This window comes from Xenopus tropicalis, chromosome 5 (assembly GCF_000004195.4).
Source record: "Xenopus tropicalis strain Nigerian chromosome 5, UCB_Xtro_10.0, whole genome shotgun sequence".
Classification (NCBI taxonomy): domain Eukaryota; kingdom Metazoa; phylum Chordata; class Amphibia; order Anura; family Pipidae; genus Xenopus; species Xenopus tropicalis.
The window spans coordinates 46073170-46098983 of record NC_030681.2 but is presented as its reverse complement, the minus strand read 5'-3'; the positions used below and the strand labels follow the sequence as shown (position 1 = coordinate 46098983).

Here is a 25814-nt window from a genome sequence, read left to right as displayed (position 1 = left end):
TATGAGGATCTAAGTGGCACTGTGCTAACAGGGCATTAATTACTAAAGAAAAGATCCAGATAGCAAGGTTAAGATGTACTGTAACACTTGTGTACCTCATTGCATAGAGTCAATTTGCACATTTTGTGACACTAGAGGCCCATTGTGATAAAAACCTAAACGGATCTTAAATAAGGTAATTTTTTATTATGAAAACATGGCTACCTCTTACCTGTTTTGTAGGCCCTCCTTTTTGTAGGAGTGCCTACAAAACTGCTCCTGGCTTTCCTTTAAAAAGTATTACACTGTGACTTTCAATTTTTTGGCTTTTAAAATTCTTTCATTATAGCTGTTTCTAGTCTAGAGAATGTGCAAGTTCGATTCTTTCTTCCCATAGACCAGCCAGGCAGTTATTTGTCAGCAATAAATGCAAATCTTTTGGCAGCTGCTTGTCTCTAGCCAATTACACATTCTTTTTTCTATCTCATGGTCTGAGATGGTATAAATTAATGGGGTAATTAAAAACAGCGAAAGATATATCAAGTTTTCCCTCCAGTTCCAGAGTGTGAAGTGGGGCTAATCCTATTTCCTTACTTGACAAGAGCTCCAGTCTTCTCTTGTATGGATGATATTTAGTTTAAGTGCTTGAGCAGTGATTAATTAGGAGACAACAAAAGGAGGAGAGAGCTGTGCAGACTCCGGCCCCAGAAATGAAGGATTTTTTTGAAAGAGGAATTCTGATACTGAAGAACATGTTTACAAAAAAGACAATAAATCCTGTGTTTCTTTTGATAGACCTTTCTAATAAAGCTTACTTAGTTTTTACCTTTCCTTCTCCTTTAAGCAGGAATGATGTTTGCATGCATGTCAACCTGTGTGAAGCCGATATTAGCACAATAACGCTACGTTAAATACGTTTTCACATCAATGCACAGATATCCGTTCAGTGTAGCTCCACATAGTCCCAACGCTGTGCCTGTCAGTGGAGCTACAGGAAGCAGTGCATGACAGCTTATCTGTTTTTCTGTATACAAAACAGGCCAAAGACACACGCATCCCATCGTCTACTTTCCTCTGCCTCTAAGGTATTAGAGATGCCTATAATTGATGGTTTTACATAGCCAGATTTTATGTTTTCCCACATTTTACACCTTTTTTTTGTATGTATGTATAACTTTATTTATAAAGCGCCACAAGGGTACGCAGCGCTGTACAGTCTTACAGAATACAAAATTACACACAGGGAGGACAAGTGATATAATAAATAAATACAATAAATACATATATGTATATATATATATAAGTGCCATGTGGTATGAGACACAGTAGGAAGGAGGTCCCTGCCCCGTAGAGCTTACAATCTGTGATCCCACTAATATACAATGCATATTGCATTCTTTGATTTTACACTGTTTTTCTGGACCCTTGAAAATCGTAAAATAGGGGTTCTACTGTATAGCAAAATGCAATAAGTTTGGTTTTCACTTCTATAAAATATACACATACACACAGTTAATTATATAGCTGTGGACCAATGCCGATGTGGTAAATTCTAGCAAGAAAAATTATTCCAGATTTGTTTGGTACCAGATTCATTCCACGTTAAAGGAATTCCTTTCATTGTAAAACATGTTTCAAAATATATCAGTTAATAGAGCTTCTCCAGCAGAATCCTGCATTGAAATCCATTTTTCAAAAGTGCAAACAGATTTTATTTTTCACATGGGGCTAGCTATGTTCTGCATTTCCTAGGGCGACACAGCCATGTGACTAGTGCTCTGAAAACTTCAGTCACAAATTACTGCTGAGCTGCAAGTTGGGGTGATATCAACCCCTCCCCCCCCAGCAGCCAATCAGCAGAACAATGGGAAGCTAGCAAGATAGCAGCTACCTGGCACCTGTATTGCTGAAAGTGGTAGACATGGGAATAGCACTCAATAGTGAAAAAATCCAAGTCCAACTTGGGACTCCTCCAGTTACATGGGAGTAAGAGAAACAATAGGTTACCTGAAAGCAGTTCTAATGTGTAGTGCTGACTCCTTCTGAAAGCTCAAAATCAGTATAATCAATACATTTGTTGGTTCAAGAATAACATTTTAAATGGTAGAGTGAATTATTTGTTATGTAAACAGTTTACTTTAGAAATAAAAAGTACACTTTAAAAATCATGACAGAATGCCTTTAAAGTATACTTTAACATGTCGGTGCAGAATCCTGTAGCTGAGTTAATGCATGCAACGCTGTAGAGCTGTTATATGCGCTAGTTTTAATGCGTAAGAAATATCTTTTTCAGATTATATTGACATACCTAATAAATACTGTCGATCTCTGTGTAAGTCAATATGTGTTTTTTGTTACATCCATTGCTCTCTTGGGGCGAAAACACTTTTCTGCCTGTGACCAGGCCAAGTAGGCAAAATGGCTTTGTATATCAATGAATAATGCCCACTTCTACCAAATTACTGTACTATTTACTGAAAACAAAAGGAATATATTATAATGGTGTTTGCCCTTCAAATGTTGGCTGCCTGCATGCTTTTGCATACTGTAATAAAGTATATTGTATCATTCTGACAATACTAACTCATCAGAAAAAGCCAACCAACTAATGGTGCTCTTTCATTTCCTACTGGGAGGAGAACTGAATGTAAAAGGTACTGTAACCAATATTCTTTTTAAAACATTACATATCATGTAAGACAAAAATGGCTTCAAAAGTGTGAGCCCTTGGATGCTATGCCAGATTCTACTGGAGCTGACAGCTTATTGGCTGATGGACTTGCCAAACTGATATTCAGAGGAAAATCTGGCAGATATCAATGCAGCAGGTTTGATTTTTCAACAAGAATCGCATTGGAGTGTTCCTCATCTGAGGTCTTACTGTATGATGCAATCATTGCTGCGGGTGGAAAAATTGGGCCAGATCTGGCAGTGTATGTGCATCAGTCAGCCTGCTCCCCCGACAAACTGCTGGCAGTTGACCTGCATGGCAAGCATCAGCAAACAGTTGTGGATATAAAGAGGCCAATTTATAAAATGTTGAGGGGAAAAAACCAACATTAATGAGAATCACATTCTTCCATTAATTTTTAACAAGCTTAAACCTTGAATATTTTAATAAATTGGGGAATATTTTCAAGGACATTAATGTTTTTTTCTTTAAGGGAGAAGGAAAGGTAAAAGCTATGTAAGCTTTATCATTAAATACAGCCATAAGCACTCACAGAAACGCTGCACTGAGTTCTCTGTCAAAAGAAACAGGATTTCTTCTCTTTGTTTTCCTGTGCCAGAGTCTACACAGCTCTCTCCTGCTCCCCCCTCCCTCACGAATGCTAAGCTTCCTCATAGACTTACAAACTGCGCATGTACACTGGTCTCGGTCTTGGTGCAGGAGCGAGGCATTATGGGAATTTTCTTTACAGAGCCCAGCTTTTTTTTTTCCTATGAGGCTTCAATCTGAATGGGAGAAATATGGGGAGACTTAAGGGCACTATTGAGAGAACTGAAGGTATGCCTGCAGCTTGAGATTAACTCTTTATTAGCCTTTCCTTCTCATTTAAATGAGAATATGTGCCCCACACATCATGTAGGCAACGCCAAAAAATATATGGTACCTGATTTTAGACTGGGCTAAAAAGGATTTGTTTAAAAAAACTGCACCTCCCTGAACCTCCATATAACTACTCTCTGATCCAGGTCTGCTACAGACAGGTGATTGATATATTTAGTGTTGCGTTTCTGAACCAGACAGTATGGATTTTCTAGGGGCTGCCCTGTTTAAAACTGCCTGTATGGGTTTCAGTTATGTGAAATCTGGACAAAAATTTGCTCAGTGTCAGCCGCTGACACATAGGAACCCAGAAGCACAGAAGGATGTTCGTAGTCAAACACAACTTTGCCAACACACAGTCAAATAATGTAGTTCCCTGTGAAGTCTGCCTAGCTATTGGCATTCTATAATATAAGGGGAAATATGTTTTAATTATACTAGAAACACCCCATATCTTAAGCACACAACTTCTATTTTTAGAGGTGTGTAATGCAATGGCAACTACTTTGCTTATATAATAAGCTTTAATAATGTTTGAAACATTGAAAGCTCTTTTTACAGGGATGTGCTAAAATGTTAGGATGCCCCCACTAAACTGAATCGTCCGTGTTCCGAGCCTGAGCTCGGAAAGAGCAGGAGCACCAGCAATACCCAACAATTTGCCACTTCTTGGTGAATTAGGAATTCCCTGTCTCTTAGTAAAACTCCAAACATTTTGTATACACATATATTTATACTTCACATAGCAGGATGACTTTCTGATATCAGGTATTTTCTGTGGTACAGAGGTTAAGGTTATATATATTTTTTTTTTTTTTTTAAATTTAATTTTTTTCAAAATTGAAATTTAGCCAAATGTATTGTGAAGGTTTGGGTATTCGAGCAAATCTAAAAGTCAGCACATCTCTAACTGCTACATGTACAGTACAGCTATAACATAACTGAGTAACACATGTATGCGCACGATATATTAGAGCCATTTGGTAATATGCCTGCACCACCAGTAGAATTTAAATGCGATCTTTCAGCAATAAATCTAGAGATATGAATAAAAAGCATGCAAATGGATAAGAAGTTGATCAGCATTTCAGATAATTACATTGGTGGGCAGTACACTACACAGGATGGATGCATAAACACACACACAAAAAAATACAGGAACATACATCCACAAATGCACACGTACAAGATACATTTTCTAATTTTCAGAAGGTTAGTTTAAATAATTGCTTTCCATAAACATGCTTGAGGGACATTACCCTCTAGCCATCAACATTGGTTACAGCTTGATGACGCACACACAGTGTGAACCATCTGATTTGGGTGGTGTGCTTGCGAGGAGTGACTATAAAGGAGGCAGTGCCTCGCCAAAAACAATATATGTCTGTCAAAACAGAATGGGAAAATCAGAAAGGTAGAAGGAGCATTTCAGCTCTGCTGCCCTAATGTCACCATTTGTCACACAGCCTTCTGTCACAGAGTCCAGGACAAGGGTTAACTCTCTCCTCCCCCCTCCGTGCTATGTGCACAGGCTACTCTGGGATAGTTACAGGATTCAAATGTGCCTGGCCTGACAATGTTGCTGCTGCGCATTGTTATGCAACTGGCTGTCTGGGAGGGCAGATTGTAGCGCCTATACTCTGCAAGTGCCAGGTGCGTGTTTTGTCAATGTCACAGCTCGCTACAGTAATGCAACCCCAAGCACGGCCACTCTGTTCATCTGGTGGGGCTGGCTGCTGAATTACGCAATGTGCAGAAGGATTCCTAGGAATTATTTGCCAGTGATGCCTGCTTAAGTGTGAAGTACACCTGGCGCTGGAAATCCCTGGCACTGCTCAGGTTACTTACAAATCCCCAGCGTACATTTCCAGAGAGAGAGAGAGAGCAAGCAGTGGCTTAAGCTCAAAGAGATGAAAAATTCCCAGGGATGATGCATTTCTTAAGAAAGGGGAATTTGCTCTTTTATTTTAAGGGTCACTTGGAGAAGGGATTCCCCTCAGGCCAATGACAGATCCCCTCTTTATGGTGGAAAGAACAAACAGTTACACAGCAGAGCTACCTGCTAGACAAAGGAAACAAAGAGGAGATAATACAACTTGGATTCTGAACTGAGGACAAGTCTCTTGGAAAGCTGTTCTCATTCTGTGGATCAATAATGGGTAGCATCCTTTTCACGCCGGCTGTATTCACTGGATTAATGATAGATTAAGGAGCCTCAAATTTTGGTGTCTAAACAATTTGTTATTAAAAGGGGGAAAGATCAAAAGCATTGTGTGTATGTGTACAAGTGACATCTGTCCCCCTCGGTTTACAGAGCAGCTCAAGTGGAAGACAATAGGGTTGGTTTTCCATTCTGTGAGGGACAAAGAAGTATGCCTGATGCCACTGTACTCCTGATGCACAGTAGGGTAAGAAAAAAATATTCCATCTTAACTACATGTGTTATTCTGCATGCTTCAGATCAGGCTGTAACAAGCTTCATTCCATGACAATAAAACACAGGCACCATTTTAGTGAATGAAATTACAATGCTGCTCAGCACGGAGACAAAAGGAACAGGCACTGAGCATATATGCTGTTAGACAACTACATGTGTACTAGCCAGCTTAAAGGATTTAGCAAAATGCATAGCCTTTAACCCTGAATTCCCAGAGGGGTCTGTAACATGACATAGTGCACTGTGGCTTTTAAAGGACAATAGGCGCAAGCACAGAAGCAGACTTATTATGGTAAAATTGTAAATAAGAATGCTTACTGATCACATTAGAGATAATGCACAAAAATGGAGTCTTACAACAAAGCTTTGCCTCCGCTGGAACATATGCTGCCCTAATTCCTTCAATTTACCAGCACATGTGTATATAGTAAACAAAAAAGTCTTTAGGTGGCAGTGATACATAGCAGGAGATGGAAGGGAGTTCATCCAGGGCTGATTTAATAGCACACCATGAAATGCAGAAGAAGCAGCCACTTTCATATAATGTACATGTCTGAGGGACACATGGAAAACCTGTATATGTATAGGGCTTGAGCGTACATGTAAATATGTATTACTCAAGCATACTTTAAAAAAAATAAATAAAAATAAATCAGCAATCACTGATAATTTTATAAAATAAAATCTAATACTGACCCTAAAGCATAAGAAAAGACAAAAAAACCTACCAAGCATTAACAAGGGTTAATGGTAAACTCTATTACAAGAGTAGAGAAATGGATTTTAAACCCCCAATTTCAGATAAAATGACAATAGCAGTGCATATTTATACTTTAAACGAGTGTATGGTTGGATTGAAACACATACATTTTCTCTATCTATCTACAAACACATTTAAACACTGTGCTGTTGCTTATTTGTGACCTGCATTACCCCATTAACCTGTTTCCACCGTTACTTCCAGGGACATTTCTAGGAATATCCAATAATAAAGCACCTATCATTTTGTATCAGCTTTGCCTGGTTAGGCAGGTATTGCAGAGAGCTCTGTAAAATTTAGGTTTGACATTACTGATAAACATATTTATTTAAGTATTAGGGAGTTTTACTGCCTTGTTTTCTTGTCTGCAAAAATGAAATATATAAAGCACAGACCAAGAACACTGTAGACTTCAAATAGATGTAATATCTGTCTATATTATTCCACCACTTTTTTTCTAGACAGTCTTCGGAGGAGTACTGAAGACATTTTTGGGGAAAATGATTACGTCTGCTATGTCAGCAGCAGCAGCAGAAGTGAAAAAACAAGAGGAGAAAGAGGAAAAAGAAGAGTCCATTTTGGCTATGTTGGGAATTATAGGAACAGTTTTAAATCTGTTTGTCATCATTTTTGTGTACATCTACACCACCCTCTGATGGTTTATAGCAGTTCTGAACATCTAACAGGTGGGGGTGAAATTGTACCGACTGCAAATATGGAAGGAACTGAGAAGACATTTCAAGAGGGTCCCTCAAAATGCTATCCAATACATTCCAGTGCTAAGTGCCTAGATGGATTATGGGAAATCACGTGCATCCGTCACTGCAGATAGGATTATACGACTACGTAACCAAGATGGGCAACACCACACTGGTGCCACTGATACAGAAAGTCAGTGCAGAATTACAACTGAGAATTAATTTAAAAACAAAATGCCTGAGAGTGCTCTGTTACTGCCATATTATATACAAGATACAGGAAATGGTCATTCAGCATCCATCTGTATATAGCACTTCCCTCATCCGACCATGGGTAGAAAAAAGAAAACAACTTTTATCCTTTACTTATACTCCATAAAATACTTCCATCTGTGCTGGTACAACTAAGGATGAATAATAATCCTTTTCAACCTTTTTTTTTTTTTTTCTAAAAGCACCTTACTAAATTTCTCACACAGACCACTCTGATTGACCTACTGTGAATAACTGAAGAAAGCATTTTATCATATGATTCTAACATTTTTATACTTCACAGTAATAAATGGTTGGGTGGGCAGGTGTCTTGCAAGCCATTAATTAGATTTTAGATTATACAATATGATGCTCAGGAGCCAGCCCATGTGTCACGGCTAGGCAAAATGTAATTCTCCAGCTACTGTTGAAAAACAAAACCCCATCATTCCCAGGCTGTTAGCTGGTGGGACTAAGGTTTCCTACGCTATGGTCTGTAAAATTAAGACATTTTATACAATTCTGAACTGGTTGCTTTAGCTAGACAAGCAACATTGGCTTTGAAGTTATCCATAAGCTGGGCAATCTAAAAACATTCCTGTTTTTTTCTGCAGGAAAATAAAATGTTTACAGGTATCTAGAGAAGTTACCAAACTCAAAGGAAGAGCAGAAAAGCTTAGGCCATGGTGGATCTTGAGGTATAGTCAATAACTAATATTAAAGGACCAGTTTCACTAACTTAAAAATCAATATATGCTTTAGTTACACAAGACCTCATTTAGACCTTTTTATTTACTGTTAAATTTGTAGCTTCTTTGTGCTGTACATATAAGCACTTCTACTCCATTCATTATATAGGTAACCTTTTAATGTACATTACAAAAGCAGTGCATTGATATTCCCAGTTGGGTTTTTGTGGGGCATAGTTTATAAAATACAGCTAAACATGATAATAATACAATACAGAGTGTACTGCATGGTTTGTATCCCTTGGTTGGAGAAGCTGGTACTTTATATGTAAACCCATATAATAAAAGTTTTTCTGCAGGCAATTTCATTCTGCTCATTCATTCAAGTTGTATCATGGGTCAGATTTACTTATGGCATGCCATGGTACATACATTGGTGACAATAAGCAGAAACATTTTTTTGAGGGGAAAAATGCGTTTTCTCTGCCTTCAGTAAATCTCACCCATTTTGAATTTCTTGATTTTCTTATGAAATCAAGTTGGGTGATCTACTTGTTATAATGTCCTAAAGCATTTCAAACATAGGCACATACAACAAACAAACATAAATGAATGTGTCTATTCAGAATACATGGAAGTCATTGCCACTAAAGTTAATATACTGTTGATGCTGTCAAATGTATGTGTAAAGCTGAACAAGATAATGGTACTATAAAGGTTGGAGAACCACAATCACTGCAAAAACTTATAGCTTTAAAATGTATGAGTATGTGATTTTATAACATCATGCATTTATTAAAGCTGGGAACAGGTTCTTTGTACATTTATAGAAAAATTAACCCAAATGAAATGATAAACTGCAAAATCTGAAATTTCTACTAATAAAATTATGCCATTTTGGGAAAGCAATACTGCTATTAATACTAGTTTTGAATGAGCATTAATCATTTTTCAAATTCCTCCTCTTCAACTTAACCCACATTAAATCAATTTATATGACATTTGAAGAAAGGCAAATGCCCCAACAATTTAAATAGTTTGTACAACTTTGTCTTTTTAATATACACCAAGTGCCCAGAAGAAACTTTGCATTCAGTAACAATAAAATATATTCACATTTTAATTTTGCAAAGTGTTAAATAAGTGTGAAATATCCAACTCTCAAAATCAGATCGTAACTGCTTTAAAAATACTGTTATTTGTAATGAGAAGTATTTTCTCTCGTTCCACTGTCCTGAGTGACTAAATGATAAGGAATAATAGTGTCATTTGTAATGAAAGTCAGCAGACCAATGAAGACAATATGTTTATATACCCAGTTTGTAATATCTGGACATTAACTGGTAAGAAACCAGAGAATTAAAGTCAACAATGTTTTTTTTGGGGTTGAGTGTATGTATGCTATTTAACAGAACAATGTGACTTTTAATTACCATAGCATCTCTGCACATGCCTGGGTCTAGTTTAACAGTCTAGTGTGCTCGAAGGTGAAACCTGCATAAGTGTATTACATGGAGGCTTCATGCTCAATGCAATGGCAGCAACCAAAAACATACTCACTGAATAAACTGGTCATCATGCCATTACTTACACTGTACACAAGCAAACTAAATGAAAAAAAACTTAAGAACTGAAACCCCACCATTAAAATACAATATATGTTAAGGTATTTTGCATTTATAGTGAACAGATTAATCATACCCGCAAAAGTGATGTTCAAAATAAATAAGCCTTAAACAGAACCTAAAATAAACCGTTGTGGGTGGGTAATAATTTGCTAATTCATTGCTAGTAAACATGCAAAAAATTTTTAGGTTTTTAAATGTCTTCAAAGGTTTTAGAAAAAAAAGCCCTGGGAGACTTTGTATGTTTCCCCACCATGGATGTAAGCAATGGCCACTATCTTCTACATTCTACTAGAAAATTGAGGAGACCCAGCGTTAACAAAAATCTTATAAAAGTAAAATAGATCTAAATTTAGGATTTACATAAGCATGAATATTACATAAAGTATACTACTATAGTAATACTAGCAATATTTTGTTGGAACTTTGTGAAAGTACACAACAGCTATATCCATTTTCATTGCAGGTCATCATTTACATTGTTAGGCCACACAGTAGTATTTTATTCTTTTGTAATGTACTTAGAAAATAAGCAAAGCCCAGCAAGCAAAACACTGATGTCTTCAATCATTGGCCAATGTAGTAATTTTTGCTAATTTATAACATGTACATTGCGCCTACCAAGAGTGACTAAGCCACTAATAATCCATATCATGTACACACGCATATTTCAGCAATGGTGAGAATATTTTATACACCTTGCATCTGTATACCTTATAAGTCGGGAGAGAGAAATGACTTTCTGGCCTGCCTCCAAAGCCTCTTTTGCACATTAGCAAATTTTCTTAACGGGACAGCTAAAGTAAACAAAATGTACTCCTTTCTCAGTTTATTACAGTATGTAGTTAACAGACCCTCGTTCCACTGTCCTGAGTGACTAAATGGTAAGGAATAATCCCTACCAGTCGACAATGGTTTAGAGGGAACCAAATGAATATAGTTGTCAAATTGTTTACATAAAGCTGATAATTTGTCAGTTATGTTAAACTGAAAAGCAGCAAATGAACAATGCCAAACCTGGAACGCTTTGGTTCTCATTAAAATGCCATTCTACTTTACAGGACATCCAGAGATTTGCCTATGAGTACAGGAAACAAGCTGTGTTGTTTATTATACTATACAATGAATTATACTATAAAATAAAATAATCATGTAAACCGAATTGCAGTGTATGATTTTCTTTACAGTTTCTATAAAAATGTTTACATATTTATTTGTAAAGTGCCACAGCAACTGCCAAACAACTTAAAAATATATATAAAGATTGCTGTCAAATGAACTAAGTCAGCAAAAGCAGCATAATGAAAATGAAAGGCTATGAGTATGCATGGTCATTTTTGTTTTGTAGAAAACTCATCAATGTCTGACATCAAAAATGTTAAAGCTGGAAGTTATTTTCAGATCATGAATAGACAAGTGATTGGAGCTGGTTATTTAATGCTTTTTATTACCCCAGCATACAAACCATTACTTTATACCTCTCATGCATAATACAGAATAGTTAGAAAACACCTCTTCCAATAGAGGGTATAATTTCTGCTCAATATGTGATATGGATGCAAAAGGTGCTTTCTTTAAGACTGGACAAATAGTTTGTCTGTAGGTCCACAAATAGAAATTCAATGGAAGGGATAAGGTACTGGAACATTGCCAATGAGGCAGAGATTACATTTTATTAAAAAAATTACATTAGTGCCTCAAATGATTTCCATTTATTTTTACAGCTATTTACATGTAGCTTATTGCTCACCCATTCACCTGACTTGCAAATGCTACTATTTGGTGGCTACCATGTTTTTTTTTCTTGAAATGTGAGAAATGTGAGAAATGTGTAATACCAATTTTACACGAAAAAGTCAAATCATGTTTTTCAAAAATTGCTGTTTAATTTACAGGATGCCTCTATCAGTTTCTGCATACCTGTCACAGAATATAAGCTTTAAGGGGCAGGGCACCACTTTGCAACAAGTCTGAGTAATTAGTAGACATAAAAAAATCATAACTCCACATTTGTAGACATCAGTGAATGAAAGTTTTATCCTAAGGGTATCCATGCAAATGATCTGTATATGAACATGATTTTCTCTGCTAGTAAACCTTAAAAGACAGAACAGGCACCAATTGATGCTGCAGGCAATCAACATTTACAGTGCCATAAATTCATGGTACATAATACACCTTTCAATACAAAAGTTTACATGTTTCAGTTTATCTGAGGTTTGAAATGGACTTTGTCACATTACAAAAAAACAAATTAAGTACTGTAAAACATGGTCCATGGATTAACTGTCATTATTGAATTTTGTAATGATAAAGGAATTCTATGTTTTCACAAACAGAGGGTAAAAACATACAAAGGGGGAAAAAAACCCTTAGTTCTTCAATAACTATAGTGTCTGTTAAGAGTAAAGGCCTGCTATTTTTTAGGTCCGTTGAGTCAGTCCCAGACTGGCAATCTGTAGAGTCTCGCAAATGCCAGAGGGGCTGTTGTAAGCTTCCACAGACAGTGATTGGGGCCTATAGGGGAATGTTTTGGTCTCTGCGTAATTGAAATGCCAGGGCCTATTTCAATCCTTAGTTCAGACCAGCAAGCTAAGGCTGGTGACATTTACTTAAAAAAAAAAAAAAACTTTCCCCACTAGGTGTGACAAATGAACTTTTCTCCAACATTAGCAAAGTTAAAAAGTTAAATATGAGATCCATACCTGAATCATTTCGGAGATATGACGACATTGCTGGGATAAGGCAGGACTGACTGAGAAGCTCTAGTAAAACAGATGGGAGGGCACTGCTGTTCTGGCCCCTGCTTTCATTGATCTGAATTTCTCCATTTATTGCACATCCAGATGGATTTATGTAGCTAGCAAGAACCTGAAACCAACAATATATTACTTTCAGTGTGTATACAAACACAAGAAAATGAACAGCAATTAAGCCCCAAGGGTATACAACAAAATCTACTTAAAAAGGACACTTGTCATCACATCATAACCCAATTTCATTACACTGGTAACGTGTCTATCGTCCTTGGCACCAGGGGACTTACATGCCTTACAGAAGAAATATTTACCCATGTAAAATATTAGAAAATTATATAGGGCTTTTATAACTTTACAATCATGTAAGATTTTACAATAGTATGGCATGAGGCTTTTTTTACACATATTTCAAAATGTCCTATGCGCTTATATACACAGACACACATGTAAGGATATTCAAATTATTGTGCATATACATACAACTCAATAAAGAACACAAGCATACAAATTGCAAAGGACCATCACACATCCACAAAACTAAACAGTACATTAGCTCTAAAGTATTCTAACTGGTTTGCAAGGATACCCATAACAAATAAAAAGAAACAATGTAACTTAAATTTAGTACACATTTTAATCAGAATGCAAAAAATGATTGTTCTTCCAAGCTAATGTTACTGATGGCCTCCAAATAATATGACATGCTCTTTGGAGCAATGTACACAGGAAACAGTTACTCAGATAAATGCTTACACCATGCTGTGTTTACTGCATTATCAATGTGAGTTATGGCAATGTTCTGTTTAAAAGCTGTTCAAACAATAATGCTGATCAGAATACACTGACAATTGCTTATTTTAAAATATCTAACATTTTGCACATCTGAACTGAAATCACAGGCCTAAAAAAAAACAAAAAAAAAATGAAATGGTTACTAGGTAAAAATCACTTAAATCATTAATTTTTTTAAAATCTTTTTTTTTTAAATTATTCTAATCTCTCTCTAGAGTATGGTTACCAGATCACTTGTAACTTCAGGGACACATCTACAGTCCAGCTAGAAGGGCTGCAATAATTGCAATTTAATTCAAAGGCAAGCAACACAGACCTAGGAGTATGCATTTATTAGGTGTGTCAGTCATCTCAAATTGTAGTTAGTACACACCTGACATCAATTAAAGTGACTCTGATTAAGCTCAGATAAGGCTGATGGCACACGCGGTGTAGGGCTGATTTTTTCGGCAAGCGGAAAAACGCTTGCCGAAAAATCAGCCCTACGCCTGCTAACTTGAGCCTGCACCTGAATGAATGGGATACGCTCGGGTGCAGGCACAAGTAGGAGGCGTAGGGCTGAATTTTCGGCAAGCGTTTATCCGCTTGCCAAAAATTTCAGCCCTACGCCTCGTGTGGCATTAGCTTAAAGTTTGGCTGTTACTGTAGGACTATTCCTCTTGGTCTCATTCTCCAAAAGCCATGGTTTTTTTTAAGAATTTTCAATACATGAAAGGGATCTCATCACTGAAAGGTACCAATCAGGATAAAAAATATCCAAGTCATTAAAGTAAGGAAAGGCTAATAAAGAGTTAATCTCAAGCTGCAGGAATACCGTCAGTTCTCTCAATACAGCCCTTAAGTCTCCCCATATTTCACCTGTTCGGATGATCAGAAGCCAAAAAGGAAGAAATAATGCTGAGCTGTGTAAAGAAAGTTCCCATAATGCCTTGCTCCTGCACCGAGACCCAGACCGTTGTACGTGCTCAGTTTGTAAGACTATGAGGAAGCTTCCTGCTGATTGGCTCAGATCCACATTCCTGGGGGGGGGGGGGGGGGGGAGTGAGTTCTTAACATTCTTGAGGGAGGGGGGAGCAGGAGAGGGGAGAGAGCTGTGTTTCTCTGGCAGAGGAAAACAAACAGACAAGAAATCCTGTATCCTGAGAACTCAGTGCAGTGTTTCTGTGAGTGCTTATGGCTGTATTTATCTTGGTGAAGACAGTCATCAAGTTGAGAAAATATGGCTCAACTGTGACTGTAGCAAGATCAGGATGTACTTCCAAGACTGATGAGAAGACAAGGAGAAAACTGGTAAGGGAGGCCACCAAGAGGGCTACAGCAACATTAAAGGAGCTGCAGGGATCGGGTTCTTATGTTGGAATGCAGTGTTTTTCTTTCTCCAAATGCAACCCTCACCCAAAACATTCTTCCAGTATCCTTCTGGTTTGTCAACATGATTTTTAGCAAACTGTCGGACGGTCAGCAATATTTTGGGGGGAGAACAGTGGCTGTTCTGTGTTCTCTTGATGATGGACTCATGAACAACATGCTAATGTGAGACAGACCCTCTCTGCCTTTGTACTTCTCAGATTAATAGACACCTTGCAGTTGGAGTCATCTTTGATGGTCAACCACTTCTGGGTAGGGATACAATGTCCTTGAATTTATCCATTTGTACACAATCTGTCTGATTGGTGGAGTCCAAACTCTTTAGAGATAGTCTTGTAACCTTTTCCAGCTTTATGGGCATCAAGACATCTTTTTCTGAGGTCCTCAGGCACCTTCTTTGTTGGAGCCATGGTACACATCCATAAATGTGTTGCATGTGTGATCAGGCTTTGCTCACACCTGATTTTCATCCTATTGACTAGAAACACCAGACTCTGATTTCACCTTCAAATTATACGATAATCCTAAGGATTCACTTATTTTTGCCACACACACACACGTTATTGGATCGTTTTTATTTTTTTTTTTAATAAATACATGACCAAATATAATAATTTTTGTTTCATTTGTTTAACTAGGTTTTCTTAATCTACTTTTATGATTTTTTTTTTTTACGTTTGAAAATAAGGTGATGTTTTAGGTCATATCCATTGCACATTTTGTATAATTTACATGGTGATTTACACTGCCGACAATGGCAAGAAATTTGCTACTTTAAAAAAAAAAAACCTTTGTGCAAGTGATCTTAGAATTCAGAAAAATATTAAGTCCATGAAGAATATTTACCTCTTAATGACAATAAAAGGTTAAAAATAGAAATAGCTGAAATTATTGGCCATGAAGTTTTCATTTTCTTGTTAAGAGTAATTTTCTTCAAGGTTCCCTTGAAGAAAAGGTGTTTTTTCCTTCTCTTGCCAAACAGATCTAATTCAGAACTCACAAATGCGCAGTTAATCTTCAAGCCATGGGCATGCGCACTAATCCTTTGCTTTCTCACTGTCTAGCGATGAAGCTCAGGTCACATAACCACCCAAACTTCACTGCTGACCTCTCTGACTGTACCTGATTGGCTGCATCAATAAGATTTATGGTCTCTGGTTACCATAGCAATGCTCACAAAGCTGCAGAGAGGCGGGGGGAGGCGTAACAGAAAACAAAATGGCACTGGCAAATCCACTTTTAGTGAAAACTTTAATATAAAGCACAGGAAAAAGGAATATCTACATTTAACTACTGCACTGTTTTAGGAGAGGGGGTAGTAAGGAGCATTTTCACTTGTTTTGTTATATTAGGTTTCATTCTCCTTTAAATAACCTTTTCAAGTGACTGAATCTGTCCAGCTATTCTGGCCTCCATCAAATTATATTTTGCTTTGGCATAAAGTTACACATTACAAACTACAAAATGAAAATGCCTGGCAACCTTTATAGCTAAGAAATAGTGATGAGCAAATCTGCTCCATTTTGCTTAGTTAAAGCAACTATTAACCATGCAACTCTTTTTGCACCCATTGGAGAGATAATTTTCGCTCGTAATTATTCAGAAATTTAACTTAAATAAAAGCAAGGGTAAACCAAGGCTGTGTGGTGACTGCATGCTTGAGATAGCAGAACCTTATAGGTCAGCCTGCATATCATTTCAAAAACAGGTCTAGAAAGGAAATGAAGATAAATAAGTTACCGTAAGTGCTTTCATTAAATTGGTATTGAAGCATGTTAGGTATATTCATGCAGGAATAAAAACATCCCATCTTACAGTGAAACATCTAAATGCATTACATCTATGCATAGTTGTTAGTTATGAAAAAGTCCATTTAGTTATCCTCAGAGACCATAGTTTTATTTCCTCTCAAGAAATAAGAAGGCAGGTATGGTCAATGACAGCTATGATCAGTTCTGTCAGATCTTGCCTTTATTTTATATTGCAAAACCACTGGCACAGTTTACAGAACATGCCTATTTATAAGTCTTGCTTTGTTGATGCCTGTCATAGCAGATAGAAAAGAGACACTGTAGAAATTGGATTCGCTATATTTTTTTTGCGCCATCACAACAGCACAACAAGGTTATTTTATGGCAGGAATTGTGTTTTTGCACATATTTTATGTAGGATAAAACCCCAGAACTAAGTCCCCTCAGCCTTGTGGCTTATGCTCTGATAAGCTGCAGTTTTTTGTTTCTGTGGGGGGTGAAAGCTGGGATTAGATATTACTCCAACTTGAAGTGCAGCAGTAGCCTATCAGCAGAACAATGAGCAAGCGACTAGATAACAGCTCTTGCATCTTACAGAGAGGGGAAACATCAAAACTTCCCATACTGCCTCCCATTCACTTTAGGGTGATGGCACACAAGCATATTTGATGCCCACAGGAAATGTGCTATATTATTCATGTGAGAAAAATCTACTGCATTGGTGTCATGAAATCAATGGATATTTTTCTGGGGATTACCCACAAACAATAGGTCTCCCCAGGTACCATAAACGATATGTGTAATGGCAGACAGGGCACCATGTCACACTCAAGATATTGAACGCCCTACGGGCAACAGAATGTGAAAATTCTTTTGAATTATTCTCTATGAGAATTGTGTTTGGTAAAATGGACTTCTTACATAATTGTGCAAAAAAGTAGAAGGAAGCATTTTCATGCAATTACACAAGAAGAAAAAAATTTTCAGTGCTTTGTTGCCCATCATAAGTATGATTTCCATTGGTCAACAAAAGGTCCCATCTGCTTTTTCTCTAAGGCAGGGGTCCCCAACCTTTTTTACCCATGAGTCACATTCAAATGTAAAAAGAGTTGGGGAGTAACACAAGCATAATAAGAGTTCCTGGGGTGCCAAATAAGGGCTGTTAATAACTATTTGGTAGCCCCTATAATGACTGGCAGCCTACAGTAGGCTCTGCTTGGCAGTACACCTGGTTTTTATGGCCCTCAAGCCAGGATCTCAAAAACTAGCACCTTCTTTGAGGCCACTGAGAGCAACATCCAAGGGGTTTGTGAGCAACATGCTGTTCCTGAGCCACTGGTTGGGGATCTCTGCCCTAAGGGCTTCAGCACATAGGAGGTTGTGGGCTTTGAATACTGCTGCTGTCTGGGAAAACCAGTGCTGTTTAAAACGGCCCTGTCTGCATGTCACAGCTTCTGATAATATGATGTGTGCTGACTCATGTTGAGAGGTAAAGATGAAACTCAGCCTTTCACTGATCAATGTTCATCACTCAAGGTGCTTGTGACATAATAATACCAGGTGTGGCAACAGGGTATTTTAGTCACCCTGACTGTTGGTCGACAAAATGCCCTGTGTGCCATAGACTTAAAGGTTATGTTGGTATTTATTAATACCAACGGGTGGGTTTTTGAGATGAGAACCATCTATATTTGCTGTGTCAGGCAACTTCAAATCAGTAGAAAGTGGTGGTGGTGAATTCAGGTGTTTCCCTATAATAATTGAGACTGAAAGATAAAGGATGGAATAGGTGCTTGGAAGGAACTGTGCTGGCTGGATCATGTGTAATAAACAGAGATGACTGCCTACAAACCATTAAAATTAGAAAGAATACAATTTGAAATGGCAAGATAAATTATTTGCAATGAATATATGGTATTAAAATCCCTTAATTACCATATTTTCACAAGAACAAGAAATAGGTTTGCTAAAGCTGAAGAAAAATTGTAATCAGACAAGCTATTTAAGCTATTTAAGTACAGTGATGAAAGAAACACCAGGTAGATACAGCACAAAACTTACCAACAACAAACACGTAACGTGCTCTTCCTCCAGTCTTTGCTTTGTAAGTGCCTGTTCAACATCCCAGCCAGATGCAGTAGAGCCTGTCCCAAATCCAGTGCCTTTAGCCCAGTATAGTTGCTGTTCTTCACAAGTGCCACTACTGTGAGAACTAGAGACCTGCGGCTGTAAAAATAAAATACAAACAGGTTATTAGACCTGGTTAAAAGTTTGCATAATATCTTACCTTACCCTATATATTTCTACTTGTGTTTAGATGTCTCTCTACACAGAAATTGCCATCTTATAACTGAAGCGTATACAAAGTAACAAGCTGACTTGCTAAAAGACATTAGAAAATCACACAGATCCATAATTTTCACACTGCCACACAATAACCATTGGTTCTTGTTTGTGTACCCCGATCAACATCTTGTAAAGTTATATCTGTTAACATCTTGTACAGTAATATCTCGCTACTTGGTTTGACAGGACCTGCTCTACTTCTCATAATCCTGTTTAGGGATTGTAGGGATTTTGTTGCATACCAGTGTTATGGCGTTTTGGTTCCTATGACTTCATTCCATTGCATTTTTTCTCAGGAAAAGCCTCAGCAACAACTTGGAGCAAGATTTTGGGAATTTAACAAAGAATGGTTCAAAATTACTCCTGCCTGCTGATGGAATCCAACAGCTGATTAACAACAATCTCCAAGGCAGCACGAACACAAAACAGCCTGGGTTGACACTGTATTAAGTAGACAATAATTTTGTATGACTTTACTGCTTCTGATATAGATATAAAAGCTGTCCAAAATTTCGAGTTCCTATAAAAGCAGATCTACCAACTGCTCAATAAGATTTTTTAAAAATCAAGACAAATCACTGAGCTTATCTTTACTTAAAACATTAGCCACCATTGCTGGGCTAACACCAACATTTATTCACCTCTTTTGCCCACAACTTAAAGCTTGGCTAGCTCTGTCAAACAAGGAAGAGCTGCCAATAAGAAAGAATATGAGCCAAGTTTAGAGGTTGGAGAATCTGATAAATTTCAGGAAAAAAAAATCAGCTGGCAAGAGAAAAAAAATTATTGCTTAAAGGAGAAGGAAAGCTACTGATGCAGTTTTTTCCTAATAGATTTGCCACAATAAGGCAAGCTAAAATGCTATATTTATTCTGTAGAATGCTTTGCCATACCTGAGTAAACAACCCTAGAAACTCTCTCTGTTTAAGATAGCAGCTGCCATATCAGCTTGGTGTGACGTCACATCCTCTTCTACCTGTATCTCTCCCTGCTTGCTGGTAGCTCTGGACTCAGATTACAGCAGAGAGGGAGGAAGGAGAGGAAGAGGAGCAATTTGTGCAGGTATGCTGCCCAGGGCACAGCATTTTAGCAGAGAGGAAAATATGATACCAAAGCCCCTTGCGAACAACAGAAGCAATAGAATGCCATGTTTTAACCTTTCCTTCTTCTTTAATGTAACAATATAAAAAGGCTGTGAAACTTATTCTAAATTGCAAAGTAAAACGACAGTGGAAAATCAAATTTCAGCAATGGCTAAGAAATGATAGCAATGGCACAATTTGCACATATAATAACTACTAAGGGGCTGTGAAGAAAAATGCTCAGTAATGTAAAGCAGTAACCATCATCATCATTTTAATTGCAGCACACCAATACTGCTGTTATTGGAGTTATTATATTGAATCCCTTAGCAAAACAGGCAACAGTCATACACTCTACTGCTGACCAATACAATAATAAGTATTATAATAAGTATATTTCTAAAACAAAATGTCATGAAATAATGTTCAAGCACCCGTTTATGCCTACCTCTGTCTGACTGGTGGTAGAATTTGGAATTCTTGGGGCATGGTGACTCAAAGCAGATAGACAGGCAAGAATTAGATGTATTGCCCCAATTTCTAAAGCCATGCGCCTCAAGAGCACCCCATCATCTGTGGTCAGTGGCATTGTGCTGAATAAAGTCCGTAAGACGTGAAAAGGAAGCGTAGGCAAAACATTTGCAGATGGAGACTGTAAAATATGACCTGAAAAAAAAAGGGAAACAGTCATTCTTAAAGCTGGCCATAGGTTTTCATATTTCATATTTAGCCTTGGAGTGCTCCCACAACCTCTTTTTGTGTATTTATGTATTTTAGCAGATTTAATTCTGCAGGAAGAATGGCCAAACTTCCATGTGGGTTCAGCACCCCCACACCCGTCCCTTTAATGTTTTTTGTCAATATACTGTATGCACTAGCATGAAACTAACAGACAATTTACTTATGAAACAGGGGACCAGGGAATGTGCATTGATCAATCCCTTTTTCTTTTTGTATGTTTGTAGTTAATTTGGCCAGATCAGTTGCACTTCCATTGTATTTGTATACTTTATTTAGCCTTGGAGTGCTCCCACAACCTCTTTTTGGGTTTTCATATTTCTATGAACAAATAAATAAGGTTGAGGAGACTGCCTCACACAGACAAAAGCAAACAAAAGGAATTCGTTCCCAGAATTCCTTTTGTTTGCATATTTCTATGGAAAGACTTCAGACTTACTGCCCGACTGTCTGAAAAGGTATACAGGTATAAGACCCGTTATCGAGAATGCTCGGGACCAAGGGTATTCCGAATTAGGGGTCTTTCCATAATTTGGATCTCCATACCTTAAGTCTACTAAAAAAAATCAATAAAACATTAATTAAACCCAATAGAATTGTTTTGCAACCAATAAGGTTGGGGGCCATTTTGATGGATCTGTCCAATCTGGATATGTTTGAAAATGTTATCTGCCAATGCACCATCACCATGTTGGTGTGTACAGAGCCAGAAACTGAACAGAAGCTAGGGCTCTTCACTTCATACAGTTTCAACTGTTTAAGCTGTTAGGCCAAGGAAACAATAGGCGTGTGGCTATACATGTGTTTTAGCGGGGTGATGGCTTGTTTTTGTTTCTCTTTCCCCCCCCCCAGTTAGAGTTTTCCAAGCATATTGGTATTGGTTTAGCAGTACTTGGTTATTTAATTTATTTTGACAAGAGATGTTTTGTTTTCAAGAAACAAATTTAATGTTCTGGGTGTCTAACAATGCCCTTGCATTTTTTAACCTCTTTCTATGTCCCCAAAACATCTGGAAGCAGAGAACATAACAAAATGTGAATCAAGCACAGAGCAAGTTAGGTGTCTGTTTAGGAGCATAATTAGGAAGATATGCCCCTCTTACCATGGCAACTGAACAAGGTGAACAGTTTCTTCTTTGCAAAATATTTTTTAAAAAATGCTTGTGAAAAATCAACAAATTGTGGCCGACAGGTATCTCCTTTTTTCATATGAAACTCACTATCACACTCCAGCTCTGCAAAGTCACAACATCCCCAATTTTATGTTAAGTAATGTAACACTAGCCAGCAATAAAATCTATTTCTATGGTCAAATCAAACTGATGGCTTTTGGAAGTTAGATATTTGAACCTAGTGAAGTATGTGCAGTCCTTTACATTTTATATTTATCATCACTAAGCCTTTGCACACTTGTTTGCCAGAGCTGAATGTACCAAATGCTGTCTATACAGCTTTAGTGTTAAAGGAATAGTGACACCTTTGACATTTATAAGGAACATGTGACTATCCCTTTAACAAGGTACCAGGCCCTAATTTAATAAATGAAAAACTGTTTTATTGTGTACCCTTGCCACCCCCATCAATCATTAAAGACCACAGGAGTTGATTTTGGGCAGTGTAAATGGGCCAAAGTCCTAATAAGATGAGGATGTAAACAATGCCCCTGCCTATCAGCAGTTTGCCCCACTCCCAACCTTATATGATTTCCTGTGGCAGGAGCTGAGGCCTGTAAAGGGGAAACTACACAGGGGAATAGGTTATTAATGGGATAGTGACACATTCCTAATAAATGTGCAAAAACTAAATTGGTCTTGTCTTCAGATATGGACTGGAGAAGACCCACTAAATGAAGAAGGGGAAACCTTCACCATCTATGAAGCAGAAGTATTTTTACGAAGAATTATTACTGGTAACTATGAGCAGAATGATACACAGGTACTTACTTCCTTCTCCATCATCTGTAACTCCTAGTACCAGACGAAGTAAACACTGGGCATGCTTACGCTCCTTAAGCAGTACCTCTGCATACCCAGGGAGACGGAGAAATAGTCCAAAGGCAGCTAGGGAGTGAGCAGGAATAGGGGACATAGTTTGCACTGCAGACTTAATAGGTGGTGGCTCTGCAGCAATTGTTTCTGGTGCCTCATAAACCAGCTCTCCGGATTGTTCAATTGTGACCCATTCAAACTGATCACTGTCCTTTGGTTTTTCTTGAGTTGTTGACGTAACAACAGGAGCGCTCACCTTAATTGAAATCAGAAGATAGATATAAATCTTATTAATTGAAATCTCAGTTATAAATAGACCTACAAAGATAAAATGTCCTTTGGAAAAGCTTACTGTATATGAAACTCTTACTTGCTGAATGACATCAGGATAAAGCATAGGAAGTCGCTCAGCGATGAGTGCCAAGCCTCCCATTCCAGCAAACACTTGCAGTGGAGATTGTATTGGACACGTTTCAAGATAAGAGTCATCCAAAAGTGAATCTACATATTCATCGCCTGGACTTAAAGCTTCCTCTTCAGGACAGGTACCTAACAAATCTCCATGTTCTTTACAGAATCCAAAAGAAAATAAAATATCAGAAATTTAATTTATCATAACTGCATTTGTACTCAGCATCAAACATAAGGATTTTTTTACATTCACTGATTTTCTAAACTTACTAACAATTGACAGCTTAAGCTCAACATTCCTCAAATAAATTTACACTATATAGCGTAGCGACAATAACATATAAGCTTAAATGCTTAAAATAAAAAGACAAGTTATTTTTAAGCTTTTTGCCCCAGTGCAAGTGCAAGCTAAATATTAAATTCAATTTTAAAATAAAAAACAAAAGTATATCTATGCAGCAACAAAGACACTTGTGAAATACCTTTCTCTGTGTGCAGACGTTTAAACGAGTCAGTTTTAGACAAGCTTGGATCAGATATAACCTTTGAACCCAATTTCACTGTCAAATCTACAGAACGAAAGCCCTGAGGTAGCTTCCTCTCATAAAGTAAAGTCAGAAGCTGGGCAAGAGTCATCTCTGGTGGCAATGGTTGACCTAGAAAAAACAAACACATTTTTCATTTTTAAAGACATGTGAGCCCCTTGCTTTATTTTCCTATATAAATGTACATTTGCTTGTGCACCCAGGCATTCCTAACAGAAAAGTGAGTGCAACTATGTTTGGTCATCAGAAGGCCATCTCCCAGACTCCATTTTAAAGGAAAAGTCCGGCTTCCAAACCAAAATTAGTCAAACAGCCCAACAAAACACAAAAAACCCTTATAATACCTTTAACTGTAATATACATTTACATGCCAAAATCCTTCTGCAAAACAGTTCTTTTCTTTTTGCATCATTTTAAAACCTGGCAGAAGAGGAGGGGCTAAAACACTTTTGTTTCAAACTATAACACCGTCTTATAGTTATATAGTTATAGTTCAACCCCTCCAAGTGAACCCCAGCGCACAGACATAGACCCATAGCAACCTATCTATACACTTGCATACTTAAAATACATATTTACATGTATTTTACAACACCAACGCTAACTGTAGGTATAAGTATAACAAAAGCCTTGGATACTATACTTATTCAAGAACTCATCCAGGCCACTCTTAAAGGTATTAATAGAAATCTGCCATCACATCACACAGCAGGGCACTCCTCAGCCTCACTGTTCTCACCGAGAAAAAACACCTACGCTGCTTCAAATGAAAGTTCCATTTCTCTAATCTAAAAGGGGTGGCCTCTGGTGTGCTGATCCTTTTTATGGGGGGGGAAAAAAAAAAAAGAACATCCCTTATCTGCCTATAATGCCACATCTATAATCTCCACAATTTATATACAGAATGCAAGGAACTACTTAACCCACAATGCATTTACACTGTGATTTATTTTTCCTTGATATCACGTGTGCAGGGGATTTTGGGATTTGGAGAATGCAGGCTGAGGACAGTCATTTACTGTTAAATTTAATTTTTTTTTGAGTCTCAAAGCAGTCAGCTAGATCAGCAGGAGAACAGGGGGCCAGGGCTTAGGTATTTGTTCCAGACTATATTACTATGTTGGACTAGCACAATAAATCTTATTTTTTTTACAAAATCCCATTGAATGCAGTACAGTCTAACTTATTTGGACTTACCAGGAAGTAGTTTATGGTACAGGTGAAAGACCGGAATGCTAATTGTCTTGCTGGAAGATTCTACTCCTGATGAAGAGCTCCCAACTTTATCTGCTATTACTCTCCCACGCCGAGATGGTGGCCTTGGTGGTGTGGAGGACACTGCTCTTTTAGATTGAGATTTTAAACCTAAAATGTAGATTTAAAAAAAGCAGCTTAATTATAATAAACCATTGTTGCATAAAACACTGAAAATAACGTTTCGTGAAGATGCAGTTTTAAGAGTAAAATAATGCCAGCTACTAATATATCATGAAAAAAGGATAAATACTAAAAAGTTACCAGAAGCAACAACCACACTGTAATTGTCCTGAAAACCATTTTCCGCCTTGACTTTCTCTTTTTCTTCTTGATTTTTTTTCTCCTTATCATCCTTCTGCTCACTTATTAATTTTGCAGTGATACTTGGAGTATCTAAAAGTATAAAAAATAAAGAAATTACTATGCAATGAGAATACATTTGGCTTTTAATTTAAATGCTTGTACATTATCCTGTATGCTTCAGCGCCAGTGTTTTCTGAATAAGGGTTTTATTCTGCAATTTTGAACACCAGTACCTAAAATCTACTCAAACACATTAAACATTAAAAACACAAATTCATTTATTTTCTAATCAACTTCGATTTAGTCAATTAACCTCAATTACAAGGCACTGACCTAATGAAACTTTAATTAAGCAATAGAGAATGGTATTGTGTTGGAAGAGATTATAGCAATCCATTATACAAATACAAAGGGGAAAACGTGAAAGTACACAGGCCCTTCTTTTTTCTATTTTCTCCCCATTTAAAGAGGACATGGGCTGCCAG

General features: G+C 37.4%; 1 protein-coding gene and 1 long non-coding RNA gene across 7 annotated transcripts in view; one reads left to right on the top strand and one right to left on the bottom strand.

Moving 5' to 3' along the window:
- birc6 (baculoviral IAP repeat containing 6) overlaps positions 1–25814 on the bottom strand; it is a 139256-nt gene that overhangs the window by 23675 nt on the left and 89767 nt on the right. For all 6 annotated transcript variants that reach the window (XM_031902932.1, XM_012963792.3, XM_031902934.1 and 3 more), the window contains exons 58-65: positions 25288–25419; positions 24967–25134; positions 23707–23880; positions 23184–23380; positions 22769–23069; positions 20537–20754; positions 18722–18886; positions 12696–12861 (exon numbers count right to left, since the gene is read on the bottom strand). In XM_031902932.1, the coding sequence (XP_031758792.1) occupies positions 12696–12861; positions 18722–18886; positions 20537–20754; positions 22769–23069; positions 23184–23380; positions 23707–23880; positions 24967–25134; positions 25288–25419 (1521 nt within the window). The remainder of the gene's footprint in view (positions 1–12695; positions 12862–18721; positions 18887–20536; positions 20755–22768; positions 23070–23183; positions 23381–23706; positions 23881–24966; positions 25135–25287; positions 25420–25814) is intronic.
- LOC105947438 lies at positions 4920–11152 on the top strand. The gene is made up of 2 exons (XR_001170879.3): positions 4920–5937; positions 7188–11152. It is a non-coding gene; the product is annotated as an uncharacterized LOC105947438 (long non-coding RNA).